Source organism: Streptopelia decaocto, assembly GCF_964273445.1.
Source record: "Streptopelia decaocto genome assembly, chromosome: Z".
Classification (NCBI taxonomy): domain Eukaryota; kingdom Metazoa; phylum Chordata; class Aves; order Columbiformes; family Columbidae; genus Streptopelia; species Streptopelia decaocto.
The window spans coordinates 13,396,917-13,418,854 of NC_138657.1; the positions used below are offsets into that span (position 1 = coordinate 13,396,917).

The 21,938-nt window shown below is 38.7% G+C and overlaps 1 protein-coding gene across 4 annotated transcripts; it reads right to left on the reverse strand.

Moving 5' to 3' along the window:
- Nucleotides 1-3,895: 3,895 nt before the first annotated feature.
- Nucleotides 3,896-19,201, reverse strand: C9orf72 (C9orf72-SMCR8 complex subunit). 4 transcript variants are annotated; one of them, XM_082075884.1, is made up of 11 exons: nt 19,151-19,201; nt 17,353-17,839; nt 14,247-14,306; nt 13,252-13,347; nt 12,519-12,583; nt 10,372-10,444; nt 7,841-7,957; nt 7,289-7,524; nt 6,714-6,771; nt 6,085-6,194; nt 3,896-6,002 (listed from the first exon to the last, which is right to left on the reverse strand). In XM_082075884.1, exons 2-11 carry the CDS (start codon nt 17,812-17,814, stop codon nt 5,816-5,818), a joined length of 1,464 nt encoding a protein of 487 aa, XP_081932010.1. In that variant the 5' UTR covers nt 17,815-17,839; nt 19,151-19,201; the 3' UTR covers nt 3,896-5,815. The 4 variants fall into 4 exon arrangements, with proteins under 4 accessions (XP_081932010.1, XP_081932011.1, XP_081932012.1 ...); XM_082075885.1 differs by lacking the exon at nt 19,151-19,201 and adding an exon at nt 19,021-19,123; XM_082075886.1 differs by lacking the exon at nt 14,247-14,306.
- Between the last annotated feature and the right edge of the window lie 2,737 nt (nt 19,202-21,938).

Below are 21,938 nucleotides of genomic sequence, written 5' to 3' on the forward strand. Positions count from 1 at the left end.
CCTTAAATGTATCATCACAAAGGTGACTGGAATGCTTTATTGTATTTTTGTCACATCTTCATAGTCTACATTTTATTTGTACATGTGTTGTATCAATGTGAAAGCTTTGCCTGAAATACCAATAGCTGTAAATACAGCTCAGCCAGATGCTACAGTCATGTGGGCTGCAACTATCCTAAAAACATTTAGAAATGTAGCTGCCTTTTTGTGAGCAAATTGAAGGACAGTGAAAGGGTGTGAAGTACAATTCACATTTTAGAGAGCCACCAAGGCAACTACCAGCTGGCATCAAAGAGTAACCTTATTTGATGGACTCACAGGAAATCAAACATCCACGAGTGCACTGCAGTCAAGACACGCTAACATCGTGGATCCCTGAACCATAACCACAAGCTTGTGTGGTGAGGTGCTTTGCTGCTACGCCATGCTCCCGTACCCTGCAAGGAACATTTTTAGTGCCTGTTTTCCTGTCCTGGAGGTCTCAGCACTGAAAGGTGCCTTGTGGCTTAATTCAGTTGGCTTCCTGCACATTTTGGAGCTCACAACCCCGTTAGCTTTGGCATACCAGACATCTGGTGGTGTAGGCAGCCCCATAGCAGCCAAGGTCCTATGGAGAACCTCTGGCAACCCACAGCAGATGTGTGAAAAACAAGTTATTCTGCTGCCCTGGTATGTAAACAGTCAGTGCATATGGTAAGAACCTGCTCATGCTTCATAGGAGCCAGCCAGAGATGGAGGGTGCAGTAAAGTAATTGTGTCTGGGAACTGAATAATGTAAGTCCAACCAGGCTGAACTGAACAACAGAAGGGGAACTTTGGGTTTCAAATGCACTCACACCGAACTTTATTGTTGGTAAAGCCACATATGCCAAATATTGCCTAAGTGATACAGATATATCAAAATTATGACCAATGGGGAAAAGCAATCAGGTGTGGGGTGCTGAGAGGAGTTTGGAGGGGGAAGGAAGATGTGTGTCTGTCAGATGTGGTGTGGGAGGAAATCGATTTGCAGCTCCACATTAACATAATTCTAATTTGATTGCGATTATGTGTTTATGTTTCACTGGACTTCAAACCTATAATTAAGTTGCATAGTCAAGCCTAATACTCTGCATTGTTATTTAATTACAAGCTTGTATATCTGATTGCCTAGATCACTGGTAATTTTGCTGTTCTGCCCATTTCCTTCTAGTGTGATCATTAATCAACAAACATGTTAATCAGTTTGCATCAACTGTCTCTTGAGTCTGCAGCCTGAAGCAGAAGTGTCAGACCTTGGCAGTAACAATGCTAAAAGCAGACTGAACCTAAAATGTTCCTCGGCCTGCCAGTGCCCAGTTATCTGCCAAAAACTGGTATGAAATTAATTAGTCATTACTTACTGTCCAGGTCCTTTGTACTCTGTGTTTGTCTGTGCAGCTGCCCTTGGCTGCTGAAAACAACCCCAAATGCCAGAAGGTCCTTCCTCCAGAATCTAACTTATCAGAAAATATTTCCAAATTCTGCTGACACAGAGACAGGGCAGGGAATGCCAGCAGGAGACAAAGTGATGCAGGACTAATCTCCGGCAAATAGCAGCCTGAGACAGACAGAAATCTCATCAAGGACAAACTGCTTTGCATCACTATGGGTGAGTATGGAAGGCTAAAACTGCAGTTTCATCAGTCAGCTGCACTACTATTTTGGCAGAAATATTGAATTACTGTGTGTAGAGGCTGCAGTACTAAATTTCAATATTCCCTGGCCTGTAATTTCTTATATTGCTGCTTCTACTGAAAACCAAAAGCCTGGCAACCATTAGTCATATTTAACTGAAGCTGGAAAGACACTCTGTTGTACTATAATGGCACAATTTTCTAAATGGAAGAGAATCTGGCATTGAACTTAAAGTTTCACAAATTAGCTTTTGGCTGTTGCATATTTTCAAACATTTTTGCATATTGTTAGATACAGGTTGGGGATGAAGCTTCAGATGTTTGCCTTTGATATATCACTGCTTCACAGCATCAAGCTATTACTTTGACACTCAGCCAAAAATGTGATGTTATTTTATCTAATTACCCTTGCTTATATGTCTATATTCCTCTTTCTTAACTGTCTTTGCTTCCTTGCTACAGATAGAAGTTTCTACAAAAAGTCCTGCTTAACCCTCACGTTTCAAGTAATGGATATGCTGCCATATATTTTAACAGGTGTGCTAGACCTTATAGATACCATATTCCTGATATCTAAACTTCTCTTTCTGGGATTCATATATTAGTACACCCACACTTTCACCAGTGAATGCAGAGCCAGTTTTAGGCTGTTGCACACCTGTGCTCTTGCAGTAGACTTTAATCAGCCCCTGCTTTTATCTGTGCCATTGGTGATACCCAGAACTGACCAGACGATGCCACGAGCAACGTTGATGGAAGGTGGCCATCAACATAAATTATATCCCATTTTCCACTTGTGAAAAAAGCCAGTCGTTTTATCACTGAAAGCAATGAGGTGGGTGAAACATTATTCACTCTCAATTAAGCCATACTGACAGTTCCCCATGACGTTCTTCTCCCTCATGTGGAGAGACATGCTCCAAGAAGACACATGCCATGATTTTCCCGGGCACCTGAGTGAAACTGGTCAGCTTGAAGTTCCCCAGATTGTCATTTGGCCCTTTTCCAGTTGTCAGATACCTCCCTGCATCTACACAACAATAAATACAGGAACGAAAAAAGAATTGCCATTTGTCATTCCATGCTGTTTAAGCAGAAATTTCTCTTTCCACTGATCTTTTGCTATGAAAAGCTGCCCTGCGCTAATTGAAGATTGAAAGTTCTTGCGGGGTAGCTCTATGATTTTAGTTAGAACTGAATTCAAACTTACTCAATGGTCATTGTCAGGATGGTGTCCTTTTTCTTACTTCTGAACTTTAACTGAAATCTTTTACGTTTGAAACCTCTGGACACACGTATGAACAGCATGGCTTTGACAAGTGAGATAATTGTCACATGGAGAACCTTGTAAATAAGGACATGTTACTATGGTGTTTCCTTGGTGCTTTGCCCAAGCAGGAGGCATAACAATGTGTCACTTCAAGTCAGGACAGAGGAAAACGAACCATGTTCTCTTCATGTGCAAAACCTACCGTGCATAGCAATGCACAAACTTCTTTACTGTTGAAGAGAGGACTAAGTATGTTCTTTGTAGGCTCTGATTAGACAATAGAGGTGAGGAACATGCCTGTATGAGATAGCCCTCATATTTTGGACCACTTTGCTTTGTCTTCACAGATCTGAGAATACAAAATCTTTCTAACACCTTTTCCCAGTAGCCAATGGAGTGTAGATGTCCTGGCACTCTGTATTGGTGTATCATACTGACAGCTTAGGGGGTGAGTATGTTATCAAAATACTCATTTTGCTCTGGAATAAATCTGACATTAGCACGTATTGATATATAGACTGGGAATATCCTCTGCAGTCTTAACAAACAAGACATTCTAGTAGATGTCTTTCTGTGCTGCCTTCATAGGTGTGTAAAGACTGGGAATCATGTTCAGGAAAAATGCTGTAAACCACTACTCCCCTTTCAAATCCCACTGGAAGAAATAAACTGGCCCTATTCTTTTAACTGCAAGGAATTAAATTCCTGAAGAAATGTATTCACTGACAGTTAAATAGAAGTGAACTCTTAAAACATTTCTGAATTCTCACATATGGAGTTAAAACTTTCCAAAAGTTAAGGTTAAATTCTTATTTGAGCAAATCAGAAGCACAGCAAGTCACATCTGTCTCAGCTAGAAATGCATAAGTCCTTAACAGAAACAGAAGAATTAAATAACATATGACTTTCTATCAATGACAGTCTGTGATTCATCATCTCAGCATAATTTCTAATTTAATAAGAAGGAAAAAGGATTCTTTTTATTTCAAATGATAAACAATTATTATGTCAGATACAGAACATAAATGCTATGAAAAAAATCAGCAGTAATTAAAGTCAAAAGTGTGCATGAATTTTATTAGAATACTTTGATTCCTGAGCAAGGTTTACAACACAACATGCAGATGCATTTAATAATTTACTTCACAATACATTCTGCACTTGTGACAATTGTGCAATAAAAGTAGCAATTGAGAAAGTTTCCAGGTTTTAGTAATTTAAAAAAGTGACAGTATCTTCAGTAAACAATCAGAGCTTTACTGTTACTAGTGTCAACGTTAAGTTTCCAATGCCTATCAAGCTGAAGTAATTCATGTCAGCAGCACATATAAAGCTCTTTAGACATCAACATAACTTCTACATTAGAAGTTTCAGCAGTGTTCATTACATTTTTTTCACAATCTTAGACAGGAAAGTTAAAACTTAGCAGAATCAGGCTCTTTTTTAAAACACAGAAAGAAATAATAATGGTAGGAAGACAAACAGCAACTCAGCACAAGTAACTCAGCCTAATTCTCACATCTTTTGATGAAGAGCTGGGCTCATTGCCAGCCTCCTACATACAGGTACATCAAAAAATGGCTCCACAAAATGTCATTACTTATTCAACCAGGTAACGCTGATGATGTTCATTCACAAAAATGTGTCAAACTTCAAAAAAAATAGCTCTGGATTAACCTGACACCACATCACTCTACATGCTACCGAGAAAGAAGGGCTGAGGCATACAAATAAAAGATGTGCATTTATTTTCAAGCAAAGCAAAGCTGGAGATGTGCTAAAATGAACTAAGAAGATTAACAAGATTATTGACTAGAATTCACTTAGTAAAATACTAATCATATTAGTTCATAGGCTTGCTCATCTCTGAATTAAGGATTACCATAAGTAATAATGGCAATGTAAAAAAAAATAATACTGTTTTGTCTTTTAGTTTGGCTATTACCTTGGTGTTTTTTTGAGAAGGTCTAATACTTTAATCTGAACCTTATTCTATCTGACAATGGAAGAATTAGCAGCAGTTTACAGTAGACAGAAAGACTGACAACTGCTGCTGAATGACACAAGTTTTCTGGTTTGTGTTTCGAAAAGAGCTTGGTTATGCTGGATCACTGAACACTTCATGGCAGGATGGCTCAGCAATCTGTGACAGAGTATCCTGGTTGGCACTTACATACACAAAGCTGCTTAAATAATGACCCAGTTCCCACGTGCAGAGTGCTGTTATTTAAGCTGCTAATAGTCAACAGTTTGCACACAAGAATAGCACTTTGTAGTATATTAAAAATTCCAAAAACCTTTAAATGCTCTAAATGAAGGAGCCTGTAGTGTTAAAAAGGGAGAGGAGGGAAGATTATTTCAGATTTGTACCACATACATAAGAACAAACACGTTAAAAAACGCTTTGAAACTCTTGGAAGGCTCCCATTCCACAACCTCCACGATTAGAGAGGACATATGTATTGTTTTCTGTGGAAACACTAAAAATACTGACAAAGCAGAGAACAGGGGAAAACCGACACACACCTGAAGGAAGTCTCTGGGTAAAGAAAATTAAAACACTTCCCTTTATCGTACACCACAACATGTTCAAATTTACAGCCCATATGGTAAAAGAAACTCTGGTAACATTTACCGTTAAAAGAAAAAAACCAAACAAATTCCCCCCACACACAAAGAAATTGATTCATTAAAATCATGCTTGTCTAGCTAAGTTGATATGCCCTCTAACAATACCCCCTCCTGCTGTTGACAGACTGTAGTGTTACCATGTTCCTAATGCTCCATCTTCAAATCAAGTCAATAATTGCCACAAGTGTGGTGGTCACGTGGACAGATTTATTTTCGTGCCACGCAAGACGGCAATATTACATGTTAGCAGTGGAGAACTTTAAAATGTCATGAGCATATCACGTTCTTGTACACTAGTGTAGAACGGCCTCCCAAAGATAAAGGAATGTAGACCTGGTTTTATCTTCTCAGCCAAAGCCATTATTATGTTAAGATCGCCCTCTGCTGTTAAGTCAAGATCTGTCTTCAAGCTACGAAGAGACTTAAAAGGTTTTTTTCCTTTTTGCCTGCAAGAAAATAAAAAAGGGCGTTGTAAAAAAGAACAAAGGAAGTTTCTCAAAGGCTGCTTTCCATTATCTGTTCACTTACGTGTCATCCTCTATGTATTTTATTAAAGTTAAGGCTTTTCTGTGAAGGACTAGAAGAAATTGTGCAAGGAAAGTACTCCTCAGAGACAAGCCAGGCTTCAGATGAAAGATCTGTTAAAAATACACCAGAAAACTAAGTAGACATGGAAATTAAATAATAATTTTAAGAATGTGGAATATAAAGAAACACTGCATACACACATAACATATCCTTAATTACAACAAAGCAGGCATGTTAACAGCAGATTTGTAGATATACTCAACCTTTCCTACTTGCTCAGATGCAATACATTAAGCTGGTTTAGAATTCTGTTTGGATGGAGTATTATTTTCCCATTTTAAATGATGTGAAATTAAAACCAGTCAGGTAGCTTTCTCAGTGCTGTAACTGTAGACTGTGTTGCAAAGCAACAGAAAATGTGGATTGTTTTCCATAAATAGGAGTTTCAGTATTATACTAATACTGCAAACAAGTATTTTTTTTTTTTAGTTATGCAGAGTAGAATCATAGCACTAGCATGAATAAGAGCTACTAAGCCAACCAACTAGCTATTCATATTAAATTATCTGTTACTAGGGTTCAAAGTACTGAACTTTGGCTTTTGTTCTTTCTGAAAAAGCAATGATTACCTGATCCAGGAAGGCTTTTACTAATGTGTCTCGATGCAGGATATCTTGAAAGACATTTCTATAGAAAAGAAAGCAAACAAACATGTGAGGTAATGCCATCAAGGAGCACTAACTGTCCAGCAGTTGTGCACAGCAATAGCATTACTGTTTACGATCTGGTAGAAATTAAAAGTTAATTCAAAATTTTAGTGATTTATAATCTTGCTATTTTTAAAGCCAATGCAGAATTTTAAAGCAAAACTTTCAGATGAAATGAACTAAACCCAGGAAAGCCATTGAGCTGTGTCAAATACACTTAGCTCTGTTATACCCCTAATTAAACAGTCAACAAACTTTAACATAACATGGTCAGAAGTTTCACTGTAAATGAATTTCAGGAATGTTTAATGCAACAAAACTACTGATGGAAGAGGTAAATTCCTCCAAAAGAAATGCAACTACCAGAGCCAAAGGAGCTTCTTCAATGCAAAAAAACCCTCATGTACTTTATTATACAATACCCTTTTAGTATAATCTACTTTGCTCGGTTGTCCCAAATCAAATAACTTTGAGAGATGTGAGAGAGGAGTACATACAAATCAGGTGTGAAACTCTCATCTGTGTGTATAATATGGTCTTGAGACATTTCTTCATCTGAATTAGCTCTCCAAAACGCTGTCAGCTCGGATCTCATGTATCGTCGTTGGTTATAGATGTGTTCATGACAAGGGGGCATCTGCTTCACTGTATTGACATCTACATCTATATGTGTAGTAGGATACGGGGCATACATTACTTGACGGAAGGGCAACACAAAGCTTCCTGTTGCATCCTGTTTTAGTGAAAAAATTATTCTTCTAGTTACTTTTTTTAAAAAAACAAATCTGTACTGGAACAAAACAATATTAAAGCACTATGGCTAAATTTTAAAACCCATTTATTTAGACATGTTTTGTTTGAGAGAACTGGTGGTTGTAGCCCAGTAAAAAGTCCTTCAGACTGGATGATTCCCTTAGTATAACAGTGAAAACAGGTACTGAGATAACCTGTGTATTAATTACAGTATTGCATCATCTACACACACATACACATGCATTAAAGGATGTTCTTAAACTAGAGGAGAACAGAACTTTCCTAAGCGTACTTACTTTGAGTAAGCCTTGAACAAAAAGTCCTGACTCGTATTTGAAAGACGACTCATTTCTACAGAGCCTGGAACACTTCCGCTCTGATGGCGTAAGGAACAAGCACAATGTTCTCACAATCTGCATTAAAAGAACAGTTTTGAAAAACATGAAAGTGTAAGGAATGAACTGATCTTCAAATGCAATTTCCGACTAGAATATATTAGGAATTTCAAATGATGAACGAAAAGGTTCATCGTGCTTATTAGAAAAGCCAAAACTTTACCAAGGTCACAGAATACGGACATGCTTCAATTATTAAGCTGTAAACATACTACTCCAACTGTTTGACAAGTGAAGAAAAAAATCCAATGCTTTTTGGCAAAGCTTGTTTTTTGGCCAACTCTACAGAACGAATCACTTTTGCCTTCTGCTCTCTTCCTATTACATAAACATAGAATAAACTCATAAACATGAGTTACTGTGATTACTTTCCCAGTGCTTTAAGCCTCTTATTTTATTCATTCCATATTGAAACAGCAGCTATTGTCTCCAATCAGGCACAGTCAATTTCCTAAGAGTATCCATGCTTATTTCCTCAGTAATTTCCTCAAACTCTCCATTAAAAGCAACAAAGGTACTTCATTATCCATTTTCAAACTCCTGTGCTGCAACAGCTATGTGTAATCATCTCTAAATGCAAGCAGGTTATTCCATTCTGCTCATCTTTCAGTCTTTATCTCTGGCGCCCTGTGTCTGTAAAGTATTTGAGAAGGCTCTATCCTTGCAAAATGCATTTATTTATGCAGTACCTAAAACAATGACAACCTAGATTCTGACTAATCCTTTTCACCACTTCAGCAAGATATAATAGTTGGGGTTTTGTCATTGTTGTTGGTTTTGGTGTTTTTTGTTTTGTTTTGTTTTTCCACTTTAAAGAAAGCTAGAGTATGCCATAAAGAAAGCAATTACTTCAGAACAATTTACCATGACACAGAGCGCACACTGCTCATAGGAACCTGTATAGAATTTATGAAATCTACCCTGGATGTATCTCGAGATGACTTCTTCTAGACTGCTCTTTTCCTATAGTGTCTGAGTCAAAGAGGTTTCTTAAAGGACTCAGCTATGAGAGTAGAGAGGCAATTGATTTAGTGAAATACATTTTCTCTCAACGAAAACAACATTTACTTAATTGTCTCTGAATATTCTAACTGAAAACTAACATCAGTGTTTTTATTAGAAGGGATGGAGGAACACCCTAATTAAATGCAAGTCAAAGGGAAATGTCTCTGAATCAAAAACACTGATACATTGCACCACACTAAAAAAAATATCCTTTAAGAAATATTTCAATGGACAGTAAACACAAGTGTATCTCTTGCAGGAATTGCTTTCAATTAATCTGAAACTAACACTCTGATATAATAAAAAAGCTGTATACAAAAAAATACTTTGAGAATGCTGAATAAGGAAATTGATTTTTTTATTTGCCTTTTGGTTTTCCTTTCATATATTAGTAAGCTTAAAATAAGCATCAACAAACTCTCCAATTACAGCAAAATATCAGAGGAAAAGCAGTGCAGGTGATAGTGGTTCAAATTAAGTATTTTATAAGTTACAAGAAAGTTAAAAATAATAACAGCAGGAGGAAAAAATGTCTACCACAAAAATGTAATTGTTTTCTTGTTCTGAAATGATAGCTTCTAAGAGTGACTTTTTTCCTCCCAAATACGCCATAACGATGTACACTATGTACTCTCCCCCATTAAGATGTACAGCTACTACTGCTTATTGTTTCTAGACCTGAAAGCTCCTAAACATCACCCCTACTGCTGTGCTCCGGCAAGTATGAGTGTTCTATTGTTTTACGACTCAGTTTTAGGGGTTTATATCTGTATTTCGCCTCTTTCTGGTTCTTTTGGAAAGCTGAGACAAACCTAATTTAAGATCTACCAGTTAAACTGTACACTACTTAAGTTTTAAACCAACTGAAGATGAAGTCAACACAAACACAGCTATGAAGAAAAAAAGTGATGGAATTGTCTAAGGTTCTAGTAAGATCACCTGTTTCAACATGTGTGACTAGAGACTCAACAGCTTTGAGGTTCCACAAAACACACAGTTCATGATACAGAAGTACATTTACTCCGCAGTGTAAAATAAACTGCACAGATACAGATTTCTTAAGAGTACATGAAAATACCAATTGACAGAGCTTGAACTGCGCAAGACAGTTCAGATCTTTTAAATTTGTACATTTTAGCTAACAAATCCAATTTTAAAAGTTCAGATGCATTTACTACTCATTTATATACTGTATCAATTAAATTAAATACAGTAGTTTTCTTATAATTGCCAGAATACAACTGATAAGACAATTTTCAGGCAGAATTATCAACTGCTAGATCAATCAGCTGAGGTAAGATAACCAGACAACAATATTCCATCCTTTTTCAACCTCAAGTATGTTTACAGATAAACCTTGTTCCAAATAACACAATAACACTCCTAATAATCAGTATTTAAGTTTGGTTTATTAGAAAGTGCATTACCTTATTAACTTTTTCTGCACTGCTTCCTACAACTACAGAACAACCACAGGTCTGTAGGTGTGAACTAATTGCACTGTAAATGAAAAGCAAACATCGGTTAATGCATTTAATCAGTCTTTTCAGATAACACAATTATCATCCTCACAAGAAGAATGAAGTGCTCCTAGTATAAATACATGCCCGTATCTTTAAGGCCTGTACCCATAGGACCTCACACAGTTGTGTAGGTTACTACTGAAATCCAGAAGTTCAGCAGTATCTACATTTTCATTTTGGTGAATAAAAAGGCTGTCACTCAGAACCTCCACACAGCAGTTACAGAGCAAATAAAAACTGTCTACTGCTACACTCTAACTGTATTACAGAATCTGTACAAAATGATTCATCTAAAGTAACAGAAGACATATTAAAAACGAAGGATTTGAAAGCATCTTGAAAGAAGATCAGTTCTATGGTTGTCCTCATTTTTTGAAACTGTGGATCAGTTTTGGGAGACTTGGCAGGAAAACTGTTCTGCTCTTGATAACTCAGTGGGCAAGAGCACATCACAAGCTTGAGTCCCTCACAATACACACAGGCATGCTGGAAGCTGAGTGACCTTGTCCTGTGAGTTGCCAGCAGCACAGATCTGATTTAGTTTATGTTAAGTTTAGAGGCTGCAGTAAATACACCTACACGAACCTCGACAACTCTTGATAACTTGTCCTTAAGAATCCTGTTGAGGTTTCATATCCTCATCCTCCCTTTCTCTCTGCACTTTCTCAAACCAGCATCTGGCCCACAGCTTCAGAGAGTCTAGATACTCTAGAATGTCTAGACACTGTTAAAATTTTTCTTCAATATCTCTGAATATACAAAAGTACATTTACGCTGTCTTACAGAAGGAGGTATTGTATGTGATTAACCAGTTCTAATAAACACCTCTAATAAAGACTAATAGCTATGCTCTGACTGCAAAATCTTACAGGTAGACTTTATATGGACGTGCTACGATTTATCTTATCAATTATATTCTAAGACCTAAATTTAAGGTTATCTGTACACTTAAAAATTCTTCCTTTGGGGCAGAAATAAGAGGGTCAGTTTCATTTAGAAGTTACTAAGAAAATACGACTGCTTATTTTTGGGGTTGGTATTGTTGATACAGCAGGTTTTTTAGTTTAATCCAATGTTTATTCAATGACATGTAAATCCATACAAGATTATATCTAATACTTGAAATCTGAACCTAGATGAGCTGATAAGCTTTGGTGGTAAGCTAGAAAGCAGATATTTGGACCCTTTATATTCTTTTCAGGACAAAATTTCCAGGGACAAGTACCGAGAAGAGATAACTGCGACCCTACAGTATACTATCTGCCCAATAAATCTCCATCTGGCATGAGAATAGCTCATCATCAATGGTCTAGTTGTTTACAATAATGCATTCCATGATATTCACTTCATTATTTCTCAAATTCTCTGTGGATCTAAATACTACAATACTGTGAAGAATTAGTTAATTTAACACATGGATCCTCTAGTACTGAAAATGTATGTGACACTATATAAATAAATGGCACTAAGCACTATGTAAATAAATGCAGTTACACCAGAGAAGTTCTGGAAAGTAACAGAACATAAATTAAAATCTATGAAATATGCTTTCCCACAGGAAGTGATCAAGTTGTATTCAAGTTCAACTACTTCCACTTACACATTAAAAAGAGGAAAAAAAGATAAATACACAATTTAATTATAAGCTTTCTATATGCCATACCTTTAATGACTGTTATTCATAGTTCATGGAGTAAACACAACCCATTTCATAAAAAGTAAGACTTTGACTTATGTTCTCATAAAATTAAACATCAATATAAAAAAATTATATTTTATAGGAATTCTTATCAAGCAAATGACTCTGTGACAACACAGTCTATACAGATGCAGCTATTTGTCCAGAGCCATTCTTCTAAAGATAGTGCCTTCCACAGCACTTTATAGACAACAATCTCAAAAAGTCAAATTATACATAATTCTCCTCCCTCCTATAAAGAAAACTAATCTAATACATGTTCACGTGCACAAATACACAGATATATATATATATATGCACACACAAGTTTAAACCATTTTACTACAGCATAAATCAAAACTGAAATTCATACTTGAGGAGAAAGCCTTCATGGCAACTATCTCCAATGTCATCATCATTTAGCACTGTGTCACTTATCTGAAATGCAAGTAAATAAAAACAAAGGTTAGACAAGGATCTGCAGCACCTTCAAATTAATTGATTTTTGGTTTTAATGTTAGGTGGAAAATGTTTGAGAACTATTTAAGCCAAGTTGCAAGACTGTCCAAAAAAGTACAACCTTAAAAAGACATTCTGATTGCAATCAAAGCATTTTGAAAATAAGAAAGTCACTTGATTATTAAATGTTCTTCATCAGTCACAAGTCAGATTCCTCCCAGTGCTTTTTTTTCCTACAACCTTGTACAGAATACTTTAAATTAGTGCATGTGAAATCACTTCTATTTCTTCCATGGGAACACTAAACCAAGCTGAAACAGCTATCAATATTAAAACCATTTACCTCTCCCTTCATTTTGTTGTGCATCAAACAGCCTTTCCACTCCACTCTTAAAAACAGTATCATCCTACATGGTCAATTTTGCTAAGTGCTGACCATAACACCCACTGCTAGTACTGTTATATTTACCAAAGCAAAACAGTTGTGTTAAACTACTCCCTACACCATTTAGCAGAACTTCATGTGAAACAACTGGAGCGTACAAGAATTATGACAACTGTGGGGTTTTGTCTGCCAAGAAGAGAGTGCCAAACCAGAGTGCCAAAGCCGCTTTTTTATTCAGAATGCAAAGAACACAAGGACTTACATCTATTTCTTCTGGAACACTGTGTGATTTCATAGATGAAAGGAGTTCCATTACAGGAATAACTTCTCCTGTCAGCATTGGAATGATGCTCTGGCCCTGCACAATAAATAAAAGGCTTGAAGTAAAAGCACATTGTGCAATATCAGAAGTTACTACTAACATGAACTTGCAACATGGGATGCACAACATCTTTACCTTCTGATTGTTTGGAAGTGTGGTATGAGCCGAAATTGACACAAAGGGTTCTTGGGCTTTGCTGATAATTATGACGTGTATACATACATTTTGTTTCTCAACATCATGTCTAAAATGTATTTCCAGGGTCCTATGCTAATTTTCACAATCAGTTTGATTGGCCTCCACATGATGTATTTGGAGTGAGGTGATTTGACCATACCTTATTTGGTGCAATTACTATTAAGCATTTTAGATCCAAGTCCGAAGTTTTAACAAAGATAGGAAAACAAACACAGGCATATTAGTTATTAACATACAAAATTATTTATCTATCACAAGAAACTGAAGCTACAATTTCACATTTACAGTTACAGAAATCAAATTCTTTTCACAGTCTTATCCATTATGTCTCCAACCACATTCCAACATGACAGACTCCACATGTCTCTGTAACTCAAAAAGATAACGACCTAGCGAAAACCCATCCTTGACAGGAGGCAAGCATGAATCTATGGAAGCTACTATGTTTACAGAGCTTCAAGTTCAAGTAAACGACTTTCCTTTTCTGAAAGGTAATACTCTTCATAGATTTCCACTTTACCCATAAAGTGATGAAATATATTTTCCTTCAACTTGTCCGCAGCTTCGATCATCCTATCTTCAGAAATATTGCCTCCTGTGCATGGCAGGTCATCAGTCAGTCCAAAGTATCTTCCTGGATCCCAAAAATAAGAAGCAGCACCAACTTCTACAGTCACCAGATGCAGTCAAATAGTTTTGTGATGGTGTATCAGACACATCCACCAGACGGCCCTTACCTGATCCTCCATTCTCTCCGTGCCTTCCAAGACAATCTTCTGGAAATGTTCTTGCCTCTCCTGAGCAAGAGAAGCAGTTAATATAAATGCTCTGGTATTTGTTTATATATGTATGCACACAACAGTCAAATGGTACAGTTTCTTCCCTGTGGAGTCATGCTTCTGAGATTCAAATTTCGATGTTCAAGTCTTTTTTCTTTTACAGAGTTGACATTAGCAGGAATTTATGCCATTTTAAACAAATCAATGCTCCCTGCTCTGTGCCCCACCAAATCTCTCACATGCTTGGGCAGGAGTAGCAGGAAAGGGAGGGTGTGATGACAACGACAAAACATTATGTTGCTTCATTACAGATCAGGAAAATGCCAAATGATCAGATTATGGTGCAGCATTCCACTCTATGTATGGATGTTTATTTTCAAATGGATAAGATACAGATTGATGGTTCCTGATGTAGCAAGAGAAAAATGAGATCTTCAGAATGAGAAAAAAATAATTTGTTTGGGGAGAGCAGGAAAAACAAGATTATTTTTTTTCCACATCTTGAGACACTGACAAGTCTTCAAAACATTGTGCAGGAGACATGAGACTTCAAAACACACAAAACACAGTGTACAAGAGAGTGGACAAAATTCTCAAAACAGACTCAGCAATAGTTGAGTAGCAAATGGCATTCAAAATGCAACTTACAACAGAATCAAGTTATTATTCACAAAGATAATTCTGTATTAATCACTGGAACAATTAATACACAAAAAATAGAAAATGCTGCAAGAACTAATAATATCTTTTGCTAGATGCTGACAGGTTATTGCATTTTTATTGATTACTCATTAGTTTCCTGTGACCGACCTATAAAGCTGATCAAGTGGAAGAAAAGTTTACATAATTTTTTTTGAGCAGATGAATAGGGAACAAGCCACAATAACTTGTCCCAAAACAGTAATAAATCTTGTCTAACCATCTAAAAGAAGCATCTGTGAAAAACAATCCTGGAATGAGGCAGATTCCTTTGGGGCACCTCCATCCTTGAGTTCAGTGTCAGTGAAGTAAGACATCCTTGACAATTAATATCCTTTGCTTTAAAAGAAGTCAGTCTTCATTAAGATAAAGCTCAATAAATGGTATAAGCCACTTCTTTTTAGAAATACAACTGCTCAAAAGTCTTAGACAAACCTCTGGAACATAAAATTGAAATAGATAAAAGGGGTTTCTAATCCCATGTAGACAACTTGCTTAGAGTTTCTTGTCTTTCCTTGCCAAGCTGAATACCGTTCCATGTTTCTCCTAGTCCTTCAGTTCAGGTTTCTTCTCTTCTAAAGCCTACCTGGAATTGTCTGGCTCTACACAGAACTCATAAGAGCTGATAATGACATCCATGAGAAATTCCAGAACTGATAGTTCTTTTCACATATGACTTTAACATTTTTTTCCCTGCTGTAGGCATAGGTGTTGAACTGCCCCAAAATGCAAACTACCAAATAAGCCTCTTTTAATTCAGTATCATCATTATACAACTCATGCCTAAATTTTATTCTACATTTTCAAAGCAGCTTTCTCTCTTCTAAGGTAAAGTCTGTACAGCTGTGGATATATGTGAGGATCTTTGATCTTCCTCAAAAAAACCAAAAACCCAACAAAACCAAGAAGAGAACGACAACAGATGTCTTTTTCACAATATATCACTGTCTCAGCTAACCCAGTTGACCTATCTGGTTCAAGAACATCTGAAAAAGAATGAAGAACTTAATAACTAATTTCTGAGGAAACTAGAAGAAAACATGTTTTTGGTCATTCTCAAGGCCACTTGAATGCAATTTCTACTGTGGAAACATACAGCTATGGATCAATGTCCAAAAAGAGAGAAGATGTAGTATAGTTAAGAATGATGGTCAATTCTTATTTGACCACTTATATTACAAGTCAGTACAGAGGACAATAAATGACAGAGAACCAACATAATCAACAACATGAGACAGCATTCACCTACGTCAAAAGCACTAACATCCAACAGACTTTCACAAGATTAGATTAGGAATGAAATATTTATGTTTCTACTATATTGAAAATGAACTTTATGTCCTACCCTTCCTCTGAAAAATAAACCATGTAAATGCCAAGAGCCAACGTGATGGAATACACTGCCAGCCATGACCAGGCAATACAGCAAAAATCAATGGCATTTGTTCATGTAGCAAAAAGGAAACAACACCACAAAAATTAACATCAGCTGATTATTTCTAGAATCTTAATTAGTTCAGATAAGAGCTCTCAAAAAGGAAGTTTAAAGTATGTTGACTAGAGGTCTCAAAATAGAAGAGGAACAAAAACTTTATCAGACAAACATGAGTCACCATACACATTAGAGCTGACATGCAATCTACTGCTCTAAGACAACTCGTACTCCATGAAGACAACAGAGATTTTAACTTTTATTATTAGAATATTTATTTTAAACAAAAATACATAACAATTTTCACTTAATAAGGAAATATCCATAATGTACCAAAAGGCAAGAGTTAAAATTCTTCAGAAGAATTTAGCGTGTTTTCGAATTTTGAAAGCAGAACTATTTGGACTAAAGCAGATGTATTTTCATGGTTCTCCCATCACTTTTACACAATTTAACATGTGCCAAACTGTTCGTTTACATCTTTTTTTCTTTTTTTTTTTTTTTTTAAATAAAACTGTGATGACAACATTAATTGCATCAGTTCTCCCTTCTGGACCTCAACAGCGAGAACAATGATTTGAAACACAGTAAATTTACAGGTCTGCCTAGTTTAAATACACTAATTAACACAATTAAAAGCAACAATTTACACAAGATAAATGAAAAACTGTACAGGATATCTATTTCACTGAGGTAGCCTGGTAAAGGTTATATACTATTACCAGGATAAATTATGTAGCTAAAATGCCAGCCTTGAATTTTCTAACATATTGACCACTTTCAACTTTTAAAATTGTGTACTTGTAAGAGAGGTCAGCTTCCTTTGATTTTTCATGTCTGGATTGCTACACAATAGGTGTCACAGAATCTTAATTCTTGCTTTTGCTCAAGACAACCTGGACAACTGTTTTTAGTGATAAACAATAAACCTACCTTATGCATCCATATTCTTCCTTTCCTTATAATATGTGTTAACCTATCCACGCACACTCTGTGAAGCGGCAGGTAGAAGCCAAGTTCACTTTGTGGAAGTATAATGGATAGTCCATATGTGCTTCTGTCTCCATTCCAGTTTCCATCAAAGATTAATGACACAATTATTACCCTTTTTTCTGCCAAGACGAAGAACTTCACATCTATTGCACCGCTTTCTGCATTCCGAAGTATTTCTCCATTCAGGGTGTGGTTGGCAAGAAAAGTTATTTCACCATCACTGAGAAGTACCTGTTCTGTCTTTGGGGCCCAGATATGCCGCACTCGGGGGCCAAGAATATTGTCCCAGTAAGCAAAAGTGGCAGCTAACAAAGGTGATTCGCCATTCAAAGAGATCTCTGTTTTTGCAACTGCAGGAGATGGTGGTGGGCAAAGAGCTGACATGCCTGCTTCCTCTCTCATGTATATACCAAAATGCTTACATTACCTACAAAAAGTTTTCATAGAAAAGAAGAAAATTAGAGCAGCACTCATTAGTATCTTGCTACTAAATAACAGTTCAAGAGTCAACCTGACTTCTACACCTCAGATTTCACTGTAGACTTAATTCAAGAAGGAAGTAAGCATACTTACCACATAATGAATGGTATGCTTTACAAACATTAGTTAGTCAGACCTCAAATACCCTCTACTCACTATATGAGTATGACAAGCCCGCATAATATTCAACTTGTGTAAGAAAACTGACCTACGAAAAATCTATTCTTTACATCATGGTGACATGTAGCGTGTTGTGATACAGGACAAATGCTCAATACTTTATAGTGTATTGATGGAAAATTGTTCATATTGTGTAGACACAACTCCTTAAACTTTTTTGTCTAGCTAGTTTCCAACAACTCTACAACTTCCCCATTTTAATGGAGCTGCAGAAGATAACAAGAAGTTTCACCTTCCCTAAAAGTTATGCTAGAGTCACATGAACACATTAAAAGAAAAAAAAACCAAAAAACCAAAAAACCAAATTCAGCCAAAGATAGAAAACTATAAAGCCTAAAATGCTTTTATCTTGGCAGAACCTCACATGAGCAGAAGTCAGCTTTGTTCTCCTCTCTGCCCGCAGCACCCCACATAACAGCAGGGGATAACCCCCCATCAGAGGAGTGACGACTCTCATCTCATAGACACAGCTGTAACCTGCTGGACCTCTGCCACTGCTTCACCTATGGCACTGCTTCGTTTCATGCATCATAACTTTTTTTTTTCCTTACGAGTGTGCCTGGTGAGACAGTCCAGGTGCATTTCCTCACAGCAGGAGGACAGAGCACCTTTCTCTCCACCTATTTTCTCAGGCCTGACTGCACAACACTAGGCCACTGCCTGCCAGCGGGCACCAGCCTGGATGGCAGCGGGGAAGCCGAGGCCGCCCGGGGCTCTCAGTGTGACCACACGGTTTCCAAGGAAGACAACAGTAAGCGTGGGTCACTTCTGCCTCCTTACACCCCTGGGCTGACGAGAGATTTGATCCCACCACAGCCTTCCCAGGAGAGCCAGCCCAGGCACCGGGACACGCCGCAACAGCCCGGAGGCTAAACCGCCGCGCTCCCAGCCTGGATCAGGCCCGTCTAGCACCCTCCAGGTCTGCTCTGAACTTCGGGAAGGACCCACCTCCCGGGAAGGCAGTTGGGAGCCCAGCCAGGAGGAGGGTCGGCTCCTTTCCTCCCCGACGAGGACAGCCCCGAGGCTCAAAACTCAGCACCCCCCCGGCCCCACCGCCCCGGCCCCGCGCCCGCCTCACCTGCGCACCAGCCACCGCCCCGCGCATGCGCCACCGGCCTCCCGCCTGCCCACACAGCGCGGGCCTCAGCAGCGCTGCCGCGCAGGCGCGGCCTCTCCCCCCACCCCTCGGCGGGGGCGGGCGGTGCCGGCGGCCGGCGCTTTACCGTGAGATCGGCGGGCGGGGAGATGGGACGGCGGGCTGCCGGCGAGGGCGGTGCTGGCTGATGGCAACGGCAGCGGGGAGGCGGTGTTACCTCATGGGCGGCTGCGGAGGAAAAATGGCGGCGGGCGGCGCGGCCTGCAGGGGAGCGGGTCGGTGCTGTGGCGGCGACGCGGGCGGTGCTGGTGTGACCGGGGAGGAGCGGGGCGCGCAGCCCGGGTGTGGACAACACAAGCCAGCTCCAGGGCTGGCAGCAAAACCAGGTGCAGCTTGTGAAGAAAGCCGGGAGAAGCCCCAGCTGCAGGGACCTGGGCAATGTGCGTGGTGCCAGGTGCATCGTTTCATGCAGGGGCTTTTAAGCTTAAAGTAGGAAGTTGACAGAATTAGGTTACCATCCAAACATACTGTATGCAAAGCAGCAAAGATGCTCTTGTTTGAACTTCATTTAGTTTTACAGGTGTACAGTAAGCACCTTCACATCCCATTACTTCAGTCCAGTTTGGATGAGAATCGCTGTAGTCAGTTACATGGAAGAGGCATTTACTTATTTACAACCTAAGAAGGAAAAGACCCCTCTGATGTAAGGACACAGCTCTGTTCCTGCAGTCTCTCTCCCTTCAGCTGTACCGTGATGAGCTGTGTCTTCAGCAGCTTGAAGGGACCCATAAAGAAGTCTTTAACAGGGCACAACAACTGAAGTGTGGGTTATTTGCATTTTAAATTAGTTTTGTTAATGATTTTTGAAACAAATTCTGAGAAGCAGAGCTCAAATAAAGTAGATGACCGCACAGAAGTTATGTAATTATAGCACAAGAGGTTGGAGGAACAGCAGAATTAAACTCTAGTTATAAAGGTTGCTGATACTTCTAGTTTGCTGAATTCAAAGACTAGATGTTGAAGTCAGTGTAATTTCACTATTAACTGCTTGTCTAAATGTAGATTTATACAGTTTGTAAACACTTTTTATGCATTTCGCTTACATTTGAACAGTGAATATGAATGCAAACTACTCATGTAGATACTAAGGTCTATGGTAAGAAAAGTGCATTGATATCAGATGATGGTGTGGGAAAAGTGGGCTTCAGGGATGGGGAGGTAGGTTTATATTTTGTCACTGAATTGTCACGTGGCCTTGCGTAAGACACTTGGTGTGGCTGCAATAATTTTCCCATTAGATGCTGCTTTGAGAATTCTATGTTTAAATGACCGTGTTATGTGCAAAGAAATATTAGCAGGAATTACAAATCCTTTTTTCTTGAAATAGTAGATCAGTCTTTGTAATTGCTGCAGTGGTATTATTGGCAGAGAGATATTTCTACCAATTGTAGCGATATTGATCATTGTCTTCATTTTTTTTCCTTTCAGTTTTTCATATTTTCTTCAGACAGAGGAGAGAGTAACCTCCCATTGCATATGAGTTGACGAGACTAACAACATTTCTGCAGGTGTCTTTTGTGAATGCATCAGAGAAGTGGTGACAGGCTGCAGTGTAAGCAGATTTTTTTCCCCTGACAGAGAATACATCTGGCTATAAAGCCTGATGCTGTAAATCTGCAAATAAATTAATAGAGAGTGTGGAACACAGTGAAGATGAAAATGAGCTCAGGCTCTGAGCTGACACACAAACACATTTCAATTTTATTTATTTATTTATGTTTTTAGTTTGGCATCTTGAATCATCATGACTGATGTCATGCTTTGAAATAAGGGAGTACGTAGGGAAAAAGGGAAAGGGATAAAACAATATAGTGGAATTCAGCTGTTCAGCCTGGTGGAGAAAGACCACAGAAACACCAGACATTGCCTAGCTACCCAGCTGCACTGAAACCATAGAATCATTTAGGCTGGAGGAGACCCTCAGGATCATTGAGTCCAACCATAACCTAACTCTAGCACTAAACCATGTCTCTAAGAACCTTGTCTAAATGCCTTTTAAACACCTCCAGGGATAGTGACTCCACAACTTCCCTGGGCAGCCTGTTCCAGTGCCTGACAGCCCTTTCTGTGAAGAATTTTTTCCTAATATCCAATCTAAACTTCCCTTGGTGCAACCTGTGGCCATTTCCTCTTGTCCTATCACTTGCTACTTGGGAGAAGAAACCAACACCCTCCATGCTACAACCTCCTTTCACGTAGTTGCAGACAGCGATAAGGTCTCTCCTCAGCCTCCTTTTCTTCAGGCTGAACAGCCCCAGTTCCCTCAGCCACTCCTCATCAGACTTGTGCTCCAGACCCCTCACCAGCTTTGTTGCCTTCTCTGTACTCTCTCTAGTACCTCAATGTCGTTCTTATGATGAGGAACCCAAAACTGAACACAGGATTCAAGGTGCAACCTCACCAGCGCCAAGTACAGTGACATGATCACTTCTCTAGTCCTGCTGGCCACACTGTTCCTGATACAAGGCAGGATGCTGTTGACCTTTTTGGCCACCTGGGCACACTGCTGGCTTATGTTCAGCCAGCTGTCAATCAGCACCCCCAGATCCCTCTCTTCCAGGCAGCTTTCCAGCCACTCTTCCCCAAACATGTGTTGTGGGTCGTTGTGACCTAAGTGCAGGACCTGGCACTTGGCCTTGTTAAACCTCATACAGTTGGCCTCAACCCAATGATCTAGCTGGTCCAGATCACTCTGTATGGCCTTCCTGCC

Bases quoted from the DNA above. Each gene is read 5' to 3' on its own strand.
- C9orf72 (XM_082075884.1), bottom strand. From the start codon at position 17,814: ATGAGAGAGGAAGCAGGCATGTCAGCTCTTTGCCCACCACCATCTCCT. The intron at 14,307-17,352 runs GTAGGTTTATTG...TCTCTTGCTCAG, and splicing joins GAAGAATATGGATGCATAAG to GAGAGGCAAGAACATTTCCA. The intron at 10,445-12,518 runs GTATGAATTTCA...TTTCATTTACAG, and splicing joins CATGAAGGCTTTCTCCTCAA to TGCAATTAGTTCACACCTAC.